The sequence below is a fragment of the Symphalangus syndactylus genome, chromosome 21 (genome assembly GCF_028878055.3).
Source record: "Symphalangus syndactylus isolate Jambi chromosome 21, NHGRI_mSymSyn1-v2.1_pri, whole genome shotgun sequence".
In the NCBI taxonomy this organism is placed as follows: Eukaryota; Metazoa; Chordata; class Mammalia; order Primates; family Hylobatidae; genus Symphalangus; species Symphalangus syndactylus.
Genome location: NC_072443.2, coordinates 43436009 through 43450802, shown reverse-complemented (window position 1 = coordinate 43450802; position 14794 = coordinate 43436009). Strand labels below are relative to the sequence as shown.

Below are 14794 nucleotides of genomic sequence, written 5' to 3'. Positions count from 1 at the left end.
TTTGTCTCTTCTCTTCTTAAAGCATCAGGCAATAAAAATTTGCAACCTTCTTTGAAAGTCACCTTTTCCAGCTTCAACACAAAAAAAATGCTTCCTTAAACACAATCAAAATTTATCCTGATTACATGTAGATTATTTTCTCCAGTTTGGTCGCCTACAGATGTAGAAGGCATTTATGTCCATGACTAGCTCAAAATAAAGAAACAGACACACCTCAAAGCCACAGAGGATCATTACCAAAGACCTCAAAACCACTTGGCCCATCTAAAACATCTTGGCTCCCCATTCCTCTGTTCTCTGAACTGCCCAGTTTAGCATCCTTTTTGTTATTGTTTGTTACCTTCTGAAGGATCCTCTCCACATTTAGTTTGAAATTGGACTTAGTATTTCAATAAGGATCTGGGTTCATGTAGAAAGAATCCAAAAAGATAATTTCTGGCCATGGTATGTCATATTGCCACTCATATCTCGCAATATTTTGTTGGCATTTTTGCCACACTGCAGACTTAAATTCAGCTAGCTGCCCTGCTCTTTTTCTGTTACTGTTTCTTTTACTTAGGATCTGTCCACATTGTCCTTATCTCTCCTGGTCAAGCCATTTTGCTTCCCCAATGTTTGAACCCTTCCAGACACATAGTAGGCACTCAATAAATTTGGGGGGGTGGGGAGGGATTGGATTGGTGCCAAATGAGTGGCACAGACATAGGACCTCAGAGAAGGGAAAGAGCAGATGGAGATTTAGAAGAGTCAGGAAACCTTCTTGGGGAAGTAGCATTTGGCCTGGTCCTTTGAGGAAGAAAGATGTTTAGATGGGCAGAGAGAATGGAGAAAGGCAGCCAAGGAAGTTGGGGGACAGTGTGTCAAGAGTCACAGGCAAGGATTATGAGGCAAGATGGCCGAACAGGAACAGTTCCAGTCTACAGCTCCCAGCATGAGTGACGCAGAAGACAGGTGATTTCTGCATTTCCAACTGAGGTACCAGGTTCATCTCACTGGGGTTTGTCGGACAGTGGGGGCAGGACAATGGGTGCAACCCACTGAGTGAGAGCTGAAGCAGGGCAAGGCATTGCCTCACCTGAGAAGGGCAAGGGGTCAAGGAATTCCCTTCCCTAGCCAAGGGAAGCAGTGACAGACGGCACCTGGAAAATCGGGTCACTCCCACCCTAATACTGCACTTTTACAATGGTCTTAGCAAATGGCACACCAGGAGATTATATGCCACGCCTGGCTCGGAGGGTCCCACGCCCACAGAGGCTCACTCATTGCTAGCACAGCAGTCTGAGATCGAACTGCAAGACAGCAGCGAGGCTTGGGGAAGGGTGCCCACCATTGCAGGGGCTTGAGTAGGTAAACAAAGTGGCCAGGAAGCTCGAACTGGGTGGAGCCCACCGCAGCTCAAGGAGGCCTGCCTGCCTCTGTAGACTCCACCTCTGGGGGCAGGGCATAGCTGAACAAAAGGCAGCAGAAACCTCTGCAGACCTAAATGTCCCTGTCTGACAGCCTTGAAGAGAGTAGTGGTTCTCCCAGCATGGAGTTTGAGATCAGAGAATGGACAGACTGCCTCCTCAAGTGGGTCCCTGACCCCTGAGTAGCCTAACTGGGAGGCACCCTCCAGTAGAGACAGACTGACACCTCACACAGCTGGGTACCCCTCTGAGACAAAACTTCCAGAGGAACGATCAGGCAGCAACATTTGCTGTTCGGCAATATTCGCTGTTCTGCAGCCTGTGCTGCTGATAACCAGGCAAACAGGGTCTAGAGTGGACCTCCAGCAAACTCCAACAGACCTGCAGCTCAGGGTCCTTACTGTTAGAAGGAAAACTAACAAACAGATAGGACATCCACACCAAAACCCCATCTGTATGTCACCATCATCAAAGACCAAAGGTAGATAAAACCACAAAGATGGGGAAAAAGCAGAGCAGAAAAGTCGAAAATTCTAAAAATCAGAGCACCTTTTCCCCTCCAAAGGAACACAGCTCCTCACCAGCAACAGAACAAAGCTGGACAGAGAACGACTTTGATGAGTTGAGAGAAAAAGGCTTCAGATGATCAAACTTCTCCAAGCTAAAGGAGGAAGCTTGAACCCATCTCAAAGAAGCTAAAAACCTTGAAAAAAGATTAGACGAATGGCTAACTAGAATAACCAGTGTAGAGAAGTCCTTAAATGACCTATTGGAGCTGAAAACCATGACACGAGAACTACGTGACGAATGCACAAGCTTCAGTAGCCGATTAGATCAACTGGAAGAAAGCGTATCAGTGATGGAAGATCAAATGAATGAAATGAAGCAAGAAGAGAAGTTTAGAGAAAAAAGAGTAAAAAGAAATGAACAAAACCTCCAAGAAATATGGGACTATGTGAAAAGACCAAATCTACATCTGATTGGTATACCTGAAAGTGACAGGGAGAATGGAACCAAGTTGGAAAACACTCTGCAGGATATCATCCAGGAGAACTTCCCCAACCTAGCAAGGCAGGCCAACATTCAAATTCAGGAAATACAGAGAACGCCACAAGGATATTCCTTGAGAAGAGTAACTCCAAGACACATAATTGTCAGATTCACCAAAGTTGAAATGAAGGAAAAACTGTTAAGGGCAGCCAGAGGGAAAGGTCAGGTTACCCACAAAGGGAAGCCCATCAGACTAACAGTGGGTCTCTCAGCAGAAACTCTACAAGCCAGAAGAGAGTGGGGGCCAGTATTCAACATTCTTAAAGAAAAGAATTTTCAACCCTGAATGTCATATCCAGCCAAACTAAGCTTCATAAGTGAAGGAGAAATAAAATCGTCTACAGACAAGCAAATGCTGAGAGATTTTGTCACCACCAGGCCTGCCCTAAAAGAGCTCCTGAAGGAAGCACTAAACATGGAAAGGAACAACTGGTACCAGCCACTGCAAAAACATGACAAATTGTAAAGACTATCGATGGTAGGAAGAAACTGCATCAACTGACAAGCAAAATAACCAGCTGACATCATAATGACAGGATCAAATTCACACATAAAAATATTAACCTTAAACGTAAATGGGCTAAATGCTCCAATTAAAGGACACAGATGGGCAAATTGGATAAAGAGTCAAGACCCATCAGTCTGCTGTATTCAGGAGACCCATCTCACATGCAGAGACACACATAGGCTCAAAATAAAGGGATGGAGGAAGATCTACCAAGCAAATGGAAAACTAAAAAAGGCAGGGGTTGCAATCCTAGTCTCTGATAAAACAGACTTTAAACCAACAAAGATCAAAAGAGACAAAGAAGGCCATTACATAATGGTAAAGGGATCAATTCAACAAGAAGAGCTACTTATTCTAAACATATATGCACCCAATACAGGAGCACCCAGATTCATAAAGCAAGTCCTTAGAGACCTACAAAGAGACTTAGACTCCCACACAATAATAATGGGAGACTGTAACACCCCACTGTCAACATTAGACAGATCAACAAGACAGAAAGTTAACAAGGATATCCAGGAATTGAACTCAGCTCTGCACCAAGCAGACTTAATAGACATCTACAGAACTTTCCACTCCAAATCAACAGAATATACATTCTTCTCAGCACCACATCACACTTATTCCAAAATTGACCATATAGTTGGAAGTAAGGCTATCCTCAGCAAAAGTAAAAGTACAGAAATTATAACGAACTGTCTCTCAGACCACAGTGCGATAAAACTAGAACTCAAGATTAAGAAACTCACTCAAAACCGCTCAACTACATGGAAACTGAACAATCTGCTCCTGAGTGACTACTGGGTACATAACAAAATGAAGACAGAAATAAGGATGTTCTTTGAAACCAATGAGAACAAAGACACAACATACCAGTATCTCTGGGACACATTTAAAGCAGTGTGTAGAGGGAAATTTATAGCACTAAATGCCCACAAGAGAAAGCAGGAAAGATCTAAAATTGATACCCTAACATCACAATTAAAAGAACTAGAGAAGCAAGAGCAAACACATTCAAAAGCTAGCAGAAGACTAGAAATAACTAAGCTCAGAGCAGAACTGAAGGAGATAGAGACACAAAAACCCTCAAAAAATCAATGAATCCAGGAGCTGTTTTTTTGCAAAGATGAACAAAATTGATAGACCGCTAGCAAGACTAATAAAGAAGAAAAGAGAGAAGACTCAAGTGGATGCAATAAAAAATGAAAAAGGGGATATCACCACTGATCCCACAGAAATACAAACTACCAGCAAAGAATACTATAAACACCTCTATGCAAATAAACTAGAAAATCTAGAAGAAATGGATAAATTCCTCGACACATACACCCTCCCAAGACTAAACCAGGAAGAAGTTGAATCCCTAAATAGACCAATAACAGGCTCTGAAATTTAGGCAATAATTAATACCCTACCAAACAAAAAAAATCCAGGACCAGACGAATTCACAGCCAAATTCTACCAGAGGTACAAGGAGGAGCTGGTACCATTCCTTCTGAAACTATTCCAATCAATAGAAAAAGAGGGAATCCTCCCTAACACATTTTATGAGGCCAGCATCATCCTGATACCAAAGCCTGGCAGAGACACAACCAAAAAAGAGAATTTTAGACCAATATCCTTGATGAACATTGATGCAAAAATCCTCAATAAAATACTGGCAAACTGAATCCAGCAGCACATCGAAAAGCTTATCCACCATGATCAAGTGGGCTTCATCCCTGGGATGCAAGGCTGGTTCAACATACACAAATCAATAAATGTAATCCAGCATATAAACAGAACCAAAGACAAAAACCACATGATTATCTCAATAGATGCAGGAAAGGCCTTTGACAAAATTCGGCAGCCCTTCATGCTAAAAACTCTCAATAAATTAGGTATTGATGGGACATATCTCAAAATAATAAGAGCTATTTATGACAAACCCACAGCCAATATCATACTGAATGGGCAAAAACTGGAAGCATTCCCTTTGAAAACTGGCACAAGACAGGGATGCCCTCTCTCACCACTCCTATTCAACATGGTGTTGGAAGTTCTGGCCAGGGCAATCAGGCAGAAGAAATAAAGGGTATTCAATTAGGAAAAGAGGAAGTCAAATTGTCCCTGTTTGCAGATGACATGATTGTATATTTAGAAAACCCCATTGTCTCAGCCCGAAATCTCCTTAAGCTGATAAGCAACTTCAGCAAAGTCTCAGGATACAAAATCAATGTGCAAAAATCACAAGCATTCTTATACACCAATAATAGACAAACAGAGAGCCAAATCATGAGTGAACTCCCATTCACAATTGCTTCAAAGAGAATAAAATACCTAGGAATCCAACTTACAAGGTATGTGAAGGACCTCTTTAAGGAGAACTACAAATCACTGCTCAACGAAATAAAAGAGGACACAAACAAATGGAAGAACTTTCCATGCTCATGGGTAGGAAGAATCAATATCGTGAAAATGGCCATACTGCCCAAGGTAATTTATAAATTCAATGCCACCCCCATCAAGCTACCAATGACTTTCTTCACAGAATTGGAAAAAACTACTTTTAAGTTCATATGGAACAAAAAAGGGCCCGCATTGCCGAGACAATCCTAAGCCAAAAGAACAAAGCTGGAGACATCACGCTACCTGACTTCAAACTATACTACAAGGCCACAGTAACCAAACAGCATGGTACTGGTACCAAAACAGAGATATAGACCAATGGAACAGAACAGAACCCTCAGAAATAATACCACACATCTACAACCATCTGATCTTTGACAAACCTGACAAAAACAAGAAATAGGGAAAGGATTCCCTGTTTAATAAATGGTGCTGGGAAAACTGGCCAGCCATATGTGGAAAGCTGAAACTGGATCCCTTCCTTACGTCTTGTACAAAAATTAATTCAAGATGGATTTAAGACTTACATGTTAGACCTAAAACCATAAAAACCCTACAAGAAAACCTAGGCAATACCATTCAGGACATAGGCATGGGCAAGGACTTCATATCTAAAACAACAAAAGCAATGGCAACAAAAGCCAAAATTGACAAATGGGATCTAAATAAACTAAAGAGCTTCTGCACAGCAAAGGAAACTACCATCAGAGTGAACAGGCAACCTACAGAATGGGAGAAAATTTTTGCAGTCTACTCATCTGACAAAGGGCTAATATCCAGAATCTACAATGAACTCAAACAAATTTACAAGAAAAAACAACCCCATCAAAAAGTGGGCAAAGGATATGAACAGACATTTCTCAAAAGAACACATTTATGCAGCCAACAGACACATGAAAAAATGCTCATCATCACTGGCCATCAGAGGAATGCAAATCAAAACCACAATGAGATACCATCTCACACCAGTTAGAATGGCCATCATTAAAAAGTCAGGAAACAACAGGTGCTGAAGACAATGTGGGGAAATAGGAACACTTTTACACTGTTGGTGGGACTGTAAACTAGTTCAACCATTGTGGAAGACAGTGTGGCGATTCCTCAAGGATCTAGAACTAGAAATACCATTTGACCCAGCCATCCCATTACTGGGTATATACCCAAAGGATTATAAATCACGCTGCTCTAAAGACACATGCACATGTATGTTTACTGTGGCACTATTCACAATAGCAAAGACTTGGAACCAACCCAAATGTCCATCAATGATAGACTGGATTAAGAAAATGTGGCACATATGGCCGGGCACGGTGGCTCACGCCTGTAATCCCAGCACTTTGGGAGGCCAAGGCGGGTGGATCACAAGGTCAGGAGATCGAGACCATCCTGGCTAACACGGTGAAACCCCGTCTCTACTAAAAATGCAAAAAACTAGCCGGGCGAGGTGGCAGGCGCCTGTAGTCCCAGCTACGCGGGAGGCTGAGGCAGGAGAATGGCGTGAACCCTGGGGGGCGGAGCCTGCAGTGAGCCGAGATCGCGCCACTGCACTCCAGCCTGGGTGAAAGAGCGAGACTCCGTCTCAAAAAAAAAAAAAAAAAAGAAAATGTGGCACATATACACCATGGAATACTATGCAGCCAGAAAAAAGGATGAGTTCATGTCCTTTGTAGGGACATGGATGAAGCTGGAAACTATCATTCTCAGCAAACTATCACAAGGACAAAAAACCAAACACCACATGTTCTCACTCATAGGTGGGAATTGAACAACGAGAATGCTTGGACACAGGAGGGGGAACATCACACACAGGGGCCTGTCATGGGCGGGGGGAGGGACAGCATTAGGAGATATGCCTAATGTAAATGACGAGTTAATGGGTGCAGCACACCAACATGGAGCATGTATACATATGTAACAAACCTGCACATTGTGCACATGTACCCTAGAACTTAAAGTAGAATAATTTTTAAAAATTTGATAATAAAATATTAATTAAAAAAAGAGTCACAGGCAGGAAGAGTAAGATGCCAAGTATAGGAGGAAGAGTGGGTTGTGGGCAGTAAGAAGAGGGTCCTCACTTTGAACGAGGGCTAGCTCTGAAAGTCCACTTTTCATTTTAAGCATTTTGGTGATTTCCATCTCAAAGAACCAGAAAGAATGTGACAGCATTTTAAGAGGAAGAGGTGAATTCTCCCACTTTGATGAGTTTGCTGCCAGCTTTAGCAGACTGTGGCACTCCTGGGGAGCACCGTAGCCTTAAAGCCTAGATCAGCCGCCCTATGAGGGGTGCAGGCCTTATAGACATGCTGGGTTAAAGTAGGGAAAGGAGCCAGGAGCATTTCAGCCCTCCACGGAGAAGCTGAAGGTCACTGTCGCCATATTCTGTGACAGAAACCAGCGTGAAGACGCTGGGGAATTGTCTTGAAATGGTCAGAAGGCTTCCTGTCATCCTTCACTGCCACATCTACAAATGAACTTCTAAACTTCACTGAAGGGTCATGTTAGAACATGAAAAACTCCCCTGAAAATTTTTGTCAATGCAATAACAGGTTTTGTTTCCTTGGCAACAGTGAGCCCACTATAGGAAAGGGGTTTTCCCAGCAGTCAGGCTAGCACCGTGGGCCCTGAGTAGGCAACATGAAAATGATAGCACTTACAGGAATTCTGAGGCCACTGCAAGGAGCCAGCCCAGCCCTCCCTGTGGATGCTGAAAGGAAGGGTAGGAAGGTTGAGCTCAGGCCGACTTTATCAGCATGAGGAGGTGAAGCGGCTCCAAGGTCAAGAGTGGAAAGATGGAACCTTCATTTCCTCAGAGATCATCCTGTTCAGGGGTAAAGCAAAGGGCCAGGCTTCCCCTACGGTGTCGCAACAGCCTCTGCACCAACCTCTGAGTGGCAAAGCTGCATCTCCCTCTCGTCATCTCTTCCTGCCGGGTCCTCTACAGTCTGTGATTGTGTTTTCATTTCATTTATGGTGTCTTTCATTGTACAAATATTTTTAATTTTTATGAACTCAAATCTGTGTATCTTTTCTTTTTATGTGGCTTCCAAGTTTTGTGTCTTGCTCACCCTAGAATTATAAAAATATACTTTCATAAATTTATCCTTTTAATTTTTCACATAAAAATTTTTAAAAGAATTTCTTTCACTTTTATTACAGTAAAGCCAAGGATGGATTAAAAAAAATAAGTGGCACTGAAGAATTTACACTGAGGAGCAGTAATTCCTGCTCTATTCTTCTCCAACCCTGGGCCTGCTCCTCAGAACAAACTCATTTAAAGTTTTTTTGTTTTGTTTTGTTTTGTTTTTGAAACAGAATCTTGCTCTGTCACCCAGGCTGGAGTGCAATGGCACAATCTTAGCTCACTGCAACCTCCGCCTCCGAAGTTCAAGCAAGTCTCATGTCTCAGCCTTCCGAGTAGCTGGGATTACAGGCGTGGACCATCATGCCCAGCTTTTTTTTTTTTTTTTTGTAGAGATGGGGTTTCACCATGTTGGCCAGCTGGCCTCGAACTCCTAGCCTCAAGTGATCCACCCGCCTTGGCCTCTCAAAGTGCTGAGATTACAGGCATGAGCCACTGCACCCGGCCTCCTTTTAAATATTTTACTTGGTTTTGTTTTGTTTTGTTTTCCAGTAATACAGGTATTCGGGTTCAGCTTCCTTTGCCCTTCTTCATCCATCTCACCTTCAGTGTCCAGAAATTTACCTTAGAAATCTGTGGTCCACAGGTCATGCTCCTAGACCCATTGTAGGAGGAAGAGGAATTAAACACATCCCATTAGTACATAATCTTGGAAGAGAAGCCTGAATTTTACAATCAGGATTGTGGAAACCCTGCAAAGTACCTGTCTGGTGTTCTTTTCTTCCAGCCTCTTTGATTAAGTCACATCAAGATGCTAATGGCAAAGTTGTTTAATGTGTGTTTTTCCAAGGCAGGTTAGGATTTCACTGGGATTCTTAAAATTTGAGGGTGTCTGTGATCATCAAAATTTTTATTCATATAGTCCCTCATGAAATTTCTAAAACTCGGCTGGGTGTGGTGGCTCACACCTGTAATCCCAGCACTTTGGGAGGCCGAGGTGGGTGGATCACAAGGTCAGGAATTTGAGACCAGCCTGGCCAATATGGTGAAACCCCATCTCTACTAAAATACAAAAATTAGCCTGGCGTGGTGGCACACGCCTGTAGTCCCAGCTACTCGGGAGGCTGAGGCAGAAGAATTGCTTGAACCCGGGAGGCGGAGGTTGCAGTGAGCCAAGATTGCACCACTGCACTCCAGCCTGGGTGGCAGAGCAAGACTCCATCTAAAAAAAAAAAAAAAAAAAAAGAAAAGAAAAGAAAAGAAATTTCTAAAACTCTGTATTTCTTTGCTCTTTTAAGTTGACACCTATAACTTTCTATTACTTTAAATACCTGGGAAAAAAATCACTTCCAGTGCATTGTAATAATGTATCAAGTAGAAGTGGCAAAAATCAGTGAAAACATTTCTTTGATCTGAATAAATGTTCAAGAAAATAGAAAGCATGAACTTACCTCTAATCTATGTTCCCTTTACTGGAAAATGTAATGTTGATCTACTAGAGGTAAGGCAGGAATTGTCAAGTCCATATTCCTTGCAATTATTCAAAATATGCATCTGAGACCAGAACAAGACACAGGTGAAGAAGGGTGCTCACTAGGCCCCTTCTGCCAATACAGAAGGTGACAGTGCAGTGGAGTCCTTTCATAGCAAGTTCTGCCTTCATGATTTCCAAAGCTTCAGTATTCCAAATCTAAGGTGAACAGGGTGGTATCCACTAAGCCCTGCCACAAACTTATTGCTGAGATGAAGGAAGTCGCCGCTGCAGTCAGTATTTCTCACCCACACGCTTTGCTCTCTTTCTGGCTGGTATGCGAAGGATGGCGCCTTTTTTTTTTTTTTTTTTTTTTTTTTGAGACGGAGTCTTGCTCTGTCACCCAGGCTGGATTGTGGTGGTGTGATCTCAGCTCACTGCAACGCATGCAAGGTGCTGTCAGGTTCCACCTGTGCAAACAAGCACACTAGTCCAGCATGGGTCAGCTGCTCACTCACAGGGGCTCCAGAATCCTACAAAGGGACACACAGGGGTGGGTGGCAAGCTAGTTGGAAATGGGAGTGATGGGCATGACTAAAGTCTTCCTCACCCCACCTGAGATGCACTCAACTGTGGCTAGGGTGACCAGAATTCACTGTCCAGTGTGGCTGGCAGGAGCCCACTCTCTGAAGATGGTGGGATGCAGAGGTGGGAGTACAGTTGGGTGGTCTTGTGAGCTGAGCACTCTCCCAAAAGTTTTCCCTACATATGAGGTCGACAGCTTATTCCTGCAGGGACTCAGGATTAACTCTGGGTGCTAAAACAAAACTTGAGAACAGCACAGAAACAGCCAGCCCATGAAGCTCGCCTCCCATCACACAGCAAGGCTAGCGAGATGCTCCTGCCTCTTCTAGGGCACCATTCTTCTCTTCCCCTAGGCCGCCTGGTGCTCGTGGTTTTCATGTTTATTAGTCCGTGCACAGTGGTGAGGGAGGCTGCTGTGTGATTTGCCCCAGCCACAGCCTCTACAAAAGCAACCAGGAGAAGACAGCAGCAGACGGCGCTTCCTCAAACACCCTGTCCAACTCCTGGCACTGAAGAAGTACTTCTGAGCTAACTCAAACCCTCTGTCAAGTAACGGAAGTTAGAAGGGGAAATGTCACCTCTCTGAGAGATCACCCAAAGAAAAACGGAGTGACTTGTCATTGCTTTACAGACTGTAAGCAGAGAACATCTCAGAAGTGGAGTCTTATCCTGAAATCAAAGGATTTAAAGAAAAAGTGGAATTTTTCTTCAGCAAGTAAGTACATTTACTATTATCTTACTATGGGATAGCTTGGTAGAACTAGTTACCAGCAACCTCACTGCTTTTTAAACAAACAATACCTCCACTACCGTCTCCTGGATCCATGCTTGCCCTCAAAGGAACCCTCAGGGTCTCATTCCCACAGGAGGCTGTGGCTTCCCGACATATTTGGAGCATCATAGTGAGAATTGTGGCCCATTATTTTAAAATGTCCTAGATGCTAGCAAATATTGTTTTTGTGGGCCATATTTGAATTTTCAAGCCAGTAAAATTCTAGTGAAAGTGGGAAAATCGCTTGAGCTCGGGAGGTTGAGACTGTGGTGAGCTATGGTCACGCCACTGCACTCTAGCCTGTGTGACAGAACAAGATTCTATCTTAAGAAAAACAAATTCTGGTGAATAAATCTCTTTTAACTAATCCTGCCTAAAATGGATGATGGCTAATAAAACAATATGGGGTGGCTGGAACTCTAGCTCTAGGGTGGTCTCCAGAGAGGACACTCAAGCATTCTCTGAGCAGCACGGGGCTGTGTCCTGGTAGCAGCCTGAAGGGGTGACAGTGGAGCACAGTGTTCATTTTCATTTCTCAATTTTGACGTATTTACTGGAAAAATTAATCCCTAGCCACCTCACATGAGAGTACATAATTTTTTTTTTTTTTTTTTTTTTTGAGACGGAGTCTCTGTTGCCCAGGCTGGAGTGCAGTGTTGCAATCATCTTGGCTCACTGCAGCCTCCACCTCCTGGATTCAAGCAATTCTCATGCCTCAGCCTCCCAAGTGGCTGGGATTACAGGCACCCACCACCCCACCTGGCTAATTTTTGTATTTTTGGTAGAAATGGGGTTTTGCCATCTTGGCCAGGCTGGTCTGGAACTCCTGACCTCAAGTGATCCGCCCACCTCAGCCTCCCAAAGTGCTGGGATTACAGGCGTGAGCCACCACGCCTGGCCCTGGAGTACATAATTTTAATAAGTAACGTTTGCAGTGTCTTTTTTCCCTCCCTTTTTACGGATAGACTTTTCTGGTTATTGAGATCTCATACCCCTCTATGATATATTATTTGAGCAGAGGGTTTAAAGAATTGAGATACTTGTTTTCTTATGTTAATGTCAAGAAAGAAGTTATTTCATAACTTAGGTCCTGCCTTGGACAAAATACACCCTTACTCTCTTTTCTGTGTTTCTTGGTATGTTCAGAAGAGGATTTGAACTTTAGTAGTTTGGCTAACAGATATGGAGGGTCCTTAGAGCTCTCTTGTTTCTGACCAAATCTTAACCCCACCTATTAAGTAGAAAGCCTTTTAATGGAAGGGCTGTGGTTGGTTCTTGGAACTGGTCCTCTCACAGAATTTCAATTCGCTTTTCCTCAGGGTCACGCCCTGCTTTAGAGGTTGCTCCAACTAATTTTGGCAGGCAACTCGGGAGTTTTACAACTCACAATAGGCACACCTTCCTTCCTGAATGACTTTTATTTGTTCCTTTTTCAGGTTGTGAAACTAAATCCACAACCTTTGGAGACCCAGGAACACCCTCCAATCTCTGTGTGTTTTGTAAACATCACTGGAGGGTCCTCTACGTGGGCAATTGGATTGTCATCAGCCCTGCCTGTTTTGTACCTGGGAAGTGCCCTGGTCTTACTTGGCTCCAAATTGTTGACTTTCACTTTTGACCCTAAGCATCTGAAGCCATGGGCCACACACGGAGGCAGGGAACATCACCATTCAAGTGTCCATACCTCAATTTCTTTCAGCTCTTGGTGCTGGCTGGTCTTTCTTGCTTCTGTTCAGGTAAGCAACTTTCAGAAACTTAACTGAATCAACTGCTACAGGGTTAAGAGAAAGTAGGTGGGGTTCTCTGAGCTGCTCCCTTCTATTATCCTATAAGCCGGAAGGAACCTTCAGGGTGTTTTCAGAACCTTTTAAAGATGAGAAGACTGTGGTCCAAAGAGGTTAAAGGACCTGCCTATCATCACACAGCAAGTTAGCAAACAAGTTAACTCAAGAACCCAGGCCTTCAAGGAAGCATGGAAGGGACAGTGCTATTTTAACAAAACCATACAGCAGATTCACAATGGTCTCTTCCGTGAATATTAGATGCTCATTTTCATTCTGTGATGTGCCAATACTGGCCTCGGAGTCTAGTCTCAAACTGTTTTCATGATACAGCTCAGCGAAAGCGTCCTGCTTCTAAAATTGAACAATGGTGATCTTCTTTCCAATTTGAAGGCAGGAGAGTAGTTGAGGACAATTCCTCTTAATGACATTAATCTTCTTAACCTTCTTAAGTTCCTCTTAATACGTTAATCTTATTTGTTCTGCTTTGGATGCTGAGATCTTTTTTCAACATTGGCATCTGACTTTAAGTGGTATCAGATTTAACACAAAATTATATTTTTAGTTATTTTTAATCTGCCACATAGGTATTATATACACATCCTGAAAGTAATAATTTGACTTCTAGAGGCTTTTGTTCCTGCTCAGGTGATCTTAAGAGTGCTGAACTTTTGGGACTGTCAAGAAGGTTGAGGCTTGTCCCTGCTAGCAGGATGGTTCTGATTTTTTATTTTAAATCAGAAAACAAAAGATCTGTTTTCTAGTGAGCAGCATACCTCTCAGTTTCCCAAAAATAAAGAAGTTTGGGCTCCAGCATGATTTGCCAGTCTGCAAAGACCTAACTATTAAGGGTCCTTGTCTTAAAAACTTCTCACGTAAAGTACTGCCTACAATATCAGAGGTGTGAGAGAGAGGTAGAGGGAAGGGAAGAGGAGTTGGGGGCACACAGATTACTTGACTGCAATGGCGGTCATTTAAAATTTTCTGTCCAGAGCTATTTTACATTGTTTCAGAACCAAGAGAACCATGGCTTACATTTCACAATTTACACCTCAGATTTTGTATATATTTGACAGTTACATTACATTTCCAACAGTTACAATTTCCTTCTGGGGAGTTGGGGAAGCATTCCCAAACTAGTCTTCTGGGGAGTACAGAGGAGTTTAAGTTTAAAATATTTAGAAGGAAATTTGTACAGGCTTCCCAGAAATAAGGGGGGCGGGGAGGAAGAGACACAGAAAGAGGGAGAACAATAAAAAAGTAAAAGAATACATAAAATAAAAATTAAAACCCAGACTTTAGAAATTGTACCAGAAAAATTAGGGTCAGAGGTAAATGGAAAGAGACCTTTGAGCTAAAGAAAGATGTTTAGGAAAGCACCTTGTTCTCCAGCTACATCCTGGTTTTGCTGCTGTGACTGAGTCAATGAAGCACCTACTGTGCGCCAGGTGGGCCATAAAAGTTGAGGCTAGGATTCCTGCACTCCAAGAAGTCTGCATATGTTAGTTGGGGAAATGCAAAGCTAACCCATGTAGAACAAGCAAAGAGCAATGAAATGCTTTGCCCTGATTGTAGGAGCCCAAGATCTGGGAAAGTGGGTACCAGACTGGGCTGCAGCAAGGAGGGCAGGCTTTACAGAGGCAGATGGATGATGGAGAGAGAATTCTGGTCAGGGCAACAGCCTGGACAAAGGCACAAAAGTAAGGATGAGGCTGGCACAGGTGTTCATTCTTTTGTTTAATCATTTATTA

At 43.1% G+C, this 14794-nt stretch overlaps 2 protein-coding genes across 5 annotated transcripts in view; one reads left to right on the top strand and one right to left on the bottom strand.

The window, feature by feature from the left end:
- Positions 1 to 10235, bottom strand: part of ADPRH (ADP-ribosylarginine hydrolase) — a 31297-nt gene extending 21062 nt beyond the window's left edge. The window contains exons 1-2 of the mRNA XM_055260248.2: positions 9886 to 10235; positions 8238 to 8421 (exon numbers count right to left, since the gene is read on the bottom strand). Coding sequence (XP_055116223.1) covers positions 8238 to 8336 — 99 coding nt within the window. The 5' untranslated portion in view covers positions 8337 to 8421; positions 9886 to 10235. The remainder of the gene's footprint in view (positions 1 to 8237; positions 8422 to 9885) is intronic.
- Positions 10236 to 10902: 667 nt separating this feature from the next.
- CD80 (CD80 molecule) overlaps positions 10903 to 14794 on the top strand; it is a 36809-nt gene continuing 32917 nt past the window's right edge. For 2 of the 4 annotated variants that reach the window (XM_055260268.2, XM_063630121.1), the window contains exons 1-2: positions 11074 to 11205; positions 12699 to 12998. In XM_055260268.2, the coding sequence (XP_055116243.1) occupies positions 12899 to 12998 (100 nt within the window). In that variant the 5' untranslated portion in view covers positions 11074 to 11205; positions 12699 to 12898. Of the gene's footprint in view, positions 11206 to 12698; positions 12999 to 14794 lie in introns of all 4 variants that reach the window. The other 2 variants (XM_055260267.2, XM_063630119.1) reach the window with 2 other exon arrangements.